At 40.8% G+C, this 8,462-nt stretch overlaps 1 protein-coding gene across 1 annotated transcript; it reads left to right on the top strand.

The window, feature by feature from the left end:
* The first annotated feature begins 2,799 nt into the window (after positions 1-2,799).
* Positions 2,800-7,871, top strand: LOC135179773 (transmembrane emp24 domain-containing protein 11-like). Its single transcript, XM_064151819.1, has 5 exons — positions 2,800-3,066; positions 3,729-3,829; positions 4,403-4,528; positions 5,822-5,968; positions 6,764-7,871. Exons 1-5 carry the CDS (start codon positions 2,928-2,930, stop codon positions 6,911-6,913), a joined length of 663 nt encoding a protein of 220 aa, XP_064007889.1. The 5' UTR covers positions 2,800-2,927; the 3' UTR covers positions 6,914-7,871.
* Positions 7,872-8,462: the final 591 nt, after the last annotated feature.

Below are 8,462 nucleotides of genomic sequence, written 5' to 3'. Positions count from 1 at the left end.
GTGTGTGCTGCTGTTTCTGCCTTCCTAGCCTTTCACAGAGAAACCTTACCAGTGTTTGATGTTGTCTCAAGCTGAGGCACACACACAGATAGATCCACATAGAGTAAGCCAGGAGCTGCTCCTGACTGCAAGTTTTAATGCTTATGTAATATGGCTTACAAGAGTTGTGGCTACCAACAAGGAAAGGAATTATGGAACAACCGTCCAATGGAACAGGTAGGTACAGTCAGCCCACAAAAGCCTGACAGCATGCTGCAGTTCTGTAAGCACCCAGTGCAGATATGGAACAGGAGAGGAGGTTTGAATAGGTTCTTTTTGGAATGTGCAACATGCCAGAGAAATTAGTACATACTTGAAGGAGCACTCTGCATTCTCTGCAGGGCTGAAACGTCTTCATGGAGATCAATCTTGCTAAGACTCAAAGATATTTGAAACTTTATCAGACTACATGAAATTGAACACACAATTGTAGAGCTACATAGAGGAATTTCTACATCTTGCATTTTTCATATTCCCACTGCTCCTTGTTTTTCACAATGGTTTGATTTTTTTTTCTTTTATACCTATTTTTCTCACATTCCCCTGTTTCCATTCTATAATGGAAATAGTGTTACTACATTGTCCTTTTCATATTTGGTGTTTAGTTAATTTCTACACCTTTTGATTTTTTCCCCCTTTTTCTCTTAATTTTACACAACTATCACCATCTCAGAGAACATAATATTGAAGTAGTTATTTCAATATTCTTTGAGGAGAGGAGCTAATTTCAAATGACTGATAAGCTAAACTCAATAAAGGTCTTGGGCAGAAGTTCAGTGCAAGTTTAAATTATTATTTAAGGGAAACAAACTCACATCACAAAGTGGATCCTTGAATCACAGAGTGTTAGGGGTTGGAAGTGGCCTCAAAAGATTGAGTCCAACACCACTGCCACAGGAGGATCACCTAGAGTAGGTTACACAGGAACACATCCAAGTGGGTTTTGAATGTCTCCAAAGCTGGAGTCTCCACAACCTCTCTGGGCAGCCTGCTTCAGTGCTCTGTCACCTTTACAGTGAAAAAGTTATTCATTATGTTCACATGTAACCTCCACTGCTCCAACTTGCACCCATTGCTCCTTGTCCTATCATTGGACATCACTGAGCAGAATCTGCCTCTATCCTCCTGGAACTGCCCGAGGTCACCCCTTAATCTCCTCTTCTCCAAGCTAGAGAGCCCAAACTCCTTCAGCCTTTCCTCATCAGGGAGATGTTCCACTTCCTTCATCAACTTGGTGGTCCTGTGCTGGACTCTTCCAAGCAGTTCTCTGAAGGAACCTTCTGGAAAGTTCTCTGAATGCCCAGTGATGGGCAGAGAAGAAACACAGAAGCCTTTTCTTCTCCCTTGTGTCCAGTGTTACAGATGGCTGGTAGCCAAGATGTCGTGGTCTTCCCTAAATCTCATGTTGTTAAGGAAAATGGGCACTTTAAATTCTGGGTTAAACTAATCTCAGAAAGCACTTTGGGAGGTATTGTCTAGCCCTTGATTCTGTCCTAGTAAAACCAGGATAGTGAGCTGCAAACTGAACTATAAAACTTTCCCTGGCACACAGCAGGAATATTTCCTGAGTGGGGCTTAGGAGGACAGAATGAGAGGGCAGGTAGTAGGCTCTACTAAATAGTTCTAAATGACTGGGGTGGGTGACCAGGGGACATGTGTGGAACAAACTATCTGCAGTTTGAGGCCCTGTTCCCTTTTGCTGAGCAAATATGTCTTCCCTAAAAAGCTAAAGGCATGTCTAAAGCTAAAGGCATAAGTGCTTAGGTAACTGAGTTTGCTGACAAACTTCTTTCTAGCAGATACAGAATGGCATGAGAATTTCTGCAGGTGCGTGTTGGTCAAGATCTGCTTGTGGTGGAGGGGTGAGAGTCTAACTATATGATGAGATTCTGTATAACCTAGAATGCTTTCTGATGGAAAAATGCTAACGTCATAATGAAGTCCTTACATCAACCTTGAGATTCCTAAGGATTCACTGGCCATGAGATGCAGTTCGTATCTCTCTGTTCTTTACAACCCAACCTTGAATGTTTCAATGGCTCTTCAGCCAGGGAAACATTGCATCTACTGTCTCTGGGTAATGTGTCAGAGTCTCACCTCAGCATAAAGAACTTAGTCATCCTCTCCAGTCTGAACCCCCTCTTCTGGTTTAAACCATCACACCTTGTCCTGTCACAACAAGCACTGCTAAAATGATTGTCCTCATCTTGTTTATGCAGCCGACTGTTCAGCTATATAAGAGAGAACTCATTAGGCAGTATCTAAAAAAGGGACATATATATGTAAAAAAATCTTGTTCAGAAACTGTTCATTTTGCTCTTTTTCCCCTGCAGTATCATGTTCATGATTGTTTCAGATTCTTCCATTGTTCTGACATCCTTCTCTCAGCTCTTTCCTTCAGTCCCTGTGGGGCTGGTACAAGTATATCCATTTGTCCAGTGATTTAGATTGGAATAATCACCCAGAATAAATGGGAAATGTAAGCTAATAAGTTAATTGAAGTTGAAAATCGAGCAATGTATGGAAAGAGGTAGCCACTGTGGTTGCTCACAGTTATCTAGGGAACTACCAAGTACCTGACATCTGACTGATTTCAGTACCATTCAACAGATCTGAGAGGTCCATTCCATCTTCCTGTTTTTCTATGTGTAGAAAGTACAATTTTGAGCTAGGTGCTGGGAAAGAGGAGAGGTTTTACAAGTTATCCATTACATGTTATCTTGCTCTGCAGAACATACTGTAGTTAGTTATAAATGTGTAACCACCAGCTGCCTTTTCTCACAGATTTTTTTTCACTTTCAAAAACTGATAAGCAGCAAACAAGGAGTGACCACAGGACTACGTACACTTGTAAACAGTTACCTTCAGCAGCAGTACAACTTGGATTCATGGCAACCACGAAAAACCAGTTAGTAGGGGTTCTGCTGTATTTTTTGATTTCTTTTTCATTTGCTTTGTATTTTCACAGTGGAGAAAGAGAAGAGAAATGTATAATCGAAGACGTCCCCAGCGACACATTGGTGATCGGTAGGTGCCTGTCCGTGCTCTGTGATGATCTAACCTGCCCAATGATAAAGGTAGCTCAAAGTGTTAATGAGGAAATCTGTGATTAGTTGATAAGAAAGAGGGCACACTGAAAATACCTCCTTGCAGCATGGGCTTGTCACAGTGTCCTTACACACTGCCCATTGCATCTAATGCTACAGTGGTGGGATTGCTGCTGAAGTTTCACTTGGAATACCACAAGCACATTAAATTTGCCTACAAGATTGTGAATGTAGTACTGAAAGAGGATAATAAAAAGTAATATATAATCATTTTTTAAATAAATAATGTGAAAGACAGTCTTAAAAGTGTAATTAGAATACAGTACACATGCTTTGGGAGGTCTCAGCATGACTTCTGTATGCTAATCTTGCCAGAGTATTAGCAGTAATCAAAAACTATTACTTGTTAATCAACTATTTTTGTAGTTTTCCAGAACATTTTCTCCCATAGCAAAAAAATATTGCATTTCAGACTGCTGTAAGGTGCCCCTGGAGCAATTTTAATCATAAGCACATGAAATACATATGTTGTTTTATTGTTAATAATTTATCTTTATGTTCTTTGCTTTAAAAGCAATAAAGAAGTTTTATATTAATCTATGTTTTATTTAAGAAGGTGTTTTTTTTCTATGTTTTGTTCAGGGAATTACAAAGTACAACGCTGGGATATACACAAACAGGACTTTCTTGAATCTGCTCCTGGTTTGGGAATGTTTGTGACGGTCACAACTCCTTCTGCTGAAGTAAATATGCTTTAGGAATGTTTCTGTAGGATTTATGAGTTGAATTTCAGCATTGGCAGGTAATACTATCTAAAAATAATAGATACCTTTGGGGAAAAAGTCAGTTTGCAGTCTACAAGCTAGTGCAGTATTCTGATGCTTCCTATCCAAGGAAATAGCAGTAGCAATGTTTGATAACGATGCCTGTGGGTGGCTCATGCATTCTGACTGGCTTGGGGAAGCTGTGCCATTTGGAAGGGAAAGTGGCACCTGATAAAACAGGCTCAATATTTAAAAGAACAAAAATTCACTAATGAAGGAAGATGGCACAGAATGATCCAAGCTGCAGAAAGGAAGGCAGATGATAGCCTGAACTAGAAATCAAGGTCCCCATGAGGCCGCGTGGCCATCACACACAGCAGCTCCTGCTCTGCCGTGGGCTCCTCAGCTTTATTTAGTTCTGTGCCTAGGCAAGGCCTCAGTTTTTCAAGAGATGAATGATTGCTTCTTACATCCAATTCACAGTGCTACTTTTGATTGTTTTATTGATATTTTTAATGCACATACCCAACATTTATAATATCTAAATTACAGGTACTCTTGTCAAAACTGTATGGGCCAGAAGGAACCTTTTCTTTCACCTCCTACCTCTCTGGGGAGCATGTTATCTGTTTACAGTCTAACTCCACAAGATTAGTGTCATTTGCAGGAAGTAAATTGGTAGGTGCATTTCTGAAATATTCTTTGTTCTGTAGTATCAATTGTTTGCAAACATCAGAGAGACAAACCCGGTTGGAAGTTGGTCTAACTTACAGCGGGTAACATTTTCTAGTGTTTAAAGAAAACAAACCTGGAATTACGAAGAGATAAAAAGAGTCTGTTCTGGTGTTTAAGAAGCTGCAATAAAGAGGAAAGACTAAGTCATAGTTAACTGCACACCATTAATGTAATTCTGGTGAGACATGATGTTTATCTGGTATAGGTGAATTAGTCTCGAGAAGAGAAGGCTAAGTGGGGATCTTATCAATGTCCATAAATATCGGAGAGGTGGGTACCAAGATGAAGGTGCCAGTTTCTTTTTGGCAATGTCCACTGACAGAACAAGTAACAATGGGTACAACTAGAGCACAGGAAGTTCCACCTCAACATAAGGAGACACTTCTTTGCTGTGAAGGTGCTGCAGCCCTGCAACAGCCTGCCCAGAGAGATTGTGGAGTCTCCTTCTTTTGAGACTTTCAAAACCCACTTGGATGCATTCCTGTGCAGCCTGCCCTGGGTGACCCTGCTCTGGCAGAGGAGTTAGACTGGATCATCTTTGGAAGTCCTTTTCAGTCCCTAAACTTCTGTGATTCTGGTCATCTTATTTAAAATAAATGAACACATATACATGTAAGTAGGCCACTGATAGCACAAATATTAAATAGGGTGGTTTGTTCAGCTTAAGAACATAGAAGAAGTGAAAATGGGAGATGTTGCTTTTTACAAATATATATCACCAAGAATAAAGATCACAGCAGGAAAAAAAAATCTTTAACTAAATTGAGTCTACAAATGGTCTTCTGTAAGATCTAGATGCAGTGGTGGTGTGATTAGCCTCAAATCAGAGTTAAATAAAGCAATGGACCAAGGCTTCCATAAGGTTGTGAGATGGATTTCTGAATAGTAGGATGAGATGTACATATAATACAATACAAGGAGTGATCCTGATAATGTTCACTGTTTTTACCAAATTGAAAAAAAAAGAACAGAAAATGTTTTCATGATGGTTGAATCAATACTAGCATAAAACAATGTCCTATTAGTAGTAAAGATTTTAAGTGTGTATATTTTAAAATAAAGCTAAAAAGCACTTTAAATATCCCACAGATTCTAATCTTAGGAAAGACTTCCATAAGCAATTGAAACTGTTTTCCTCTAGTGAGCTTGAAGGAAAGTGCTCCATTATTTCTTTTGTTCTGAGGGATTTTGAGAACACAGAAGACACAGTGATGAGAATATTTTTTCTGTTTGCAGCGCATCCATTTGGACATTAGAGTCGGAGAACATTTTTTGGATGAATCTGCTGTTCAAGCCAAAGACAAAGTGAATGAAGTTAACTTAAGACTAGAAAATATAATTGAGCAAATTCATCATGTATCCAAAGAACAGAACTACGAAAGAGTATGTGTGTTTAAAATATTTGACATAGCCTTATTGAGTTGTATACTCTCAGATTTATTATTCACCTGTAGTGTTATCTTCAACTAGCTCACAGAACTCTGCTGGTATTTAACTAATATAGCCTACACTGCCTTGCAAAACATTTTTAAGTTGTAGTAAGAAAACCAACTAATCCCTGTGAACTCCTGCTTACAGCAACAGGTGTCATTGTAAAGCAGGAATTACTGAGCATGGTTTTCTTGGCCTGAGTCAGTAAGAGTGGCTGAGCAGGTGGAAGGTACTGTTGTTGCCAGCTGTTGTTTCCATGCTAGCCTGTGAGTATAAACTTTACTGGAGTGGTTGAGGAAATGGCTGAGTGCATATTTGTAGATCTCCATGCAGTTAGAAGTGAAGACCTCCAACAAACAACCATGCACTCACTGTATTTGCTTTTCTATACCTAGGCAGGCAGACTGTGTTTGAAATAGGTCAGCTACCTAGAAAGAGAAACTTGGCTGCAGAAAGATTCTTGACTGTGATACAGAAGTGACTGTTAACCTAAAAAGGCTTACAGCTGCACAACAGGAACAAGGGAAAGCTTTGTTTACCTTCTGGCTTCAGGATGCAGTGTGTCTGCTTCTCGGTTCTGAATGTAAATATAGCCTATGGATAAGAACAAGCTTTCATTTTCATCAACATGAAAGAAGTGCTCGCTAACTATTCTGCAGAAGAGTCACACCTGATGAGTTACTTGGGCAGCAGCATGGAATGTGCAGATGCCAGAAGGTATTAATTATGTTTGCTTCTTTTCTTCAGGAGCGTGAAGAAAAATTCCGCAAGACAAGTGAAGAAACCAACAGCAATATTTTGTGGTGGGCTATTGTACAAACACTAATCCTCATCTCTGTTGGAATCTGGCAAATCAAATCTCTCAGAGATTTCTTTATATCTAAGAAGCTTGTTTAATTCTTACAAAAGTAAATGCATAGATCCAGAAGTTGCACACCATGTAGCCCCTAGCATTCAAAGAAACCCTGCATCGATGAGAACACTGGTTGTACCTAACTTCCAAACTTCTCTCATCTGCTCCTCTGATTTTACTCTAACTCTTGTTTCTGCATCACAACCTCTGGCATCCCCTTACATTTTACTCCTTTGACTTTGTCTTTTATAATTATTTTTTCCTCCCTACAGACATAAAGCTAAGTCTAGAACTCTGTGGCTAAGGCAACATTTAAGATCAACTCAGAACTCTTAATTGTGAAATAGAAATCTACGAAAAGTTCCCTAATATTTTAAATTTCTCTACTGGCTTAACACTCTTAATCAGTGCTACTGTGAACAGTTCAGTATCTGAACTGTTTAGCATTCAAATAATAGGCAGAGAAACAACGTATTCCCTTCAGTGTCTTGAACTCAGCCTGTGTATGTATAACACATAGCTTTTCCTCAGATATAACTGTGAAACTTTTCAAGTACTTGAAGTTCTAAGTGATAGTGGAGCCCACTATTACGACTATGATCAGTGGTTGTAGCAATTAGCATGCAAGAGAGAGAGCTAGACAAGTGATTTAGAACTGTACTTACATTTCACTCCCAGATGAGCCCTAAAGATCAGGCTACAGAGTTGGTATCAGACCTCTCTCACAGTTTATGTCAGTGATAGTCTTCAGGAAGTACCCCAAACTACAAGCCTGTAGTTCAGACTTCAGATGAGAGGGTAAGGCTCCTAACTACATCCCAATAATGAACTTAACTCATCTGACAGATAATACACTTAAGCCTTTAAATCAAAAGGGCAGGCACCATGTCAGAATTTACAAAGGAACTGATTAGGTTGCTCTGTGTTAATTAGGTCTGTATTCAAGCCAGCACTGAGCCTCAAAGATCTGACCATAGCTTGAGAACGCTTCCTTCTTTATCTGTAATAATAATTAATTAAATATCTTTGCTTTGATGACATGCTTCCAGTCTCCCTCAACAGATTTAATGAAGTCTCTGAAGCAGAAGCTGAAGGGTGGTTCTTTGGGGAAGCGCTTTGTGGGCAGCAGCTTCCTGTGAAGTCAAAAGCTGGAGGCTGCCTCTGTGCAGTCTGTGGTGCTGTTGTACCCAGACCCCCACCCTGCACTGCAAGCAGGCCTTCCAGGGAATCTCCCCCTAGCATTTGCAAGGGAAGTCAGCAAGCTTTGGGTTTTTCCAGCCTAGGGACTGAAAATCCACGCTCCCCCAAAGCAGCAGCAGCAAAAGCGTCCTAACAACCCCCCCGCCCCCCGCCCTCCCTCAGGCTCTTGCGTTTGCAAGGCTGACGCCCGGAGCTGCTGCAGGGCCTCAGGACAGGCTCCTGGCCTGGCGGTTGGTGGCAGTCCTGCTGCCGGTCCAGGCTGCTTGCCCACCTTTGGGAAGGGAGCAGGACTCTCTCAGAGAGGATCCCCTGAGGAGGCCAGAGCCCTCTCTTCTGGGGTGTGCGCTTGCTGTTCCCAGACCCTGGGGCAGGGCCTGCTGTGCCTCAGGCGGC

Source organism: Pogoniulus pusillus, chromosome 11 (assembly GCF_015220805.1).
Source record: "Pogoniulus pusillus isolate bPogPus1 chromosome 11, bPogPus1.pri, whole genome shotgun sequence".
NCBI classification, from domain to species: Eukaryota; Metazoa; Chordata; class Aves; order Piciformes; family Lybiidae; genus Pogoniulus; species Pogoniulus pusillus.
Note: the sequence above shows the minus strand (reverse complement) of the source record. Positions and strands in the feature narration are given on the sequence as shown.

Coding starts and splice junctions, on each gene's coding strand:
- LOC135179773 (XM_064151819.1), top strand. CDS start 2,928: ATGGCAACCACGAAAAACCAGTTAGTAGGGGTTCTGCTGTATTTTTTG. Junction 3,067..3,728: donor CAGCGACACATTGGTGATCG/GTAGGTGCCTGT, acceptor TGTTTTGTTCAG/GGAATTACAAAGTACAACGC. Junction 3,830..4,402: donor TCACAACTCCTTCTGCTGAA/GTAAATATGCTT, acceptor TCTAAATTACAG/GTACTCTTGTCAAAACTGTA.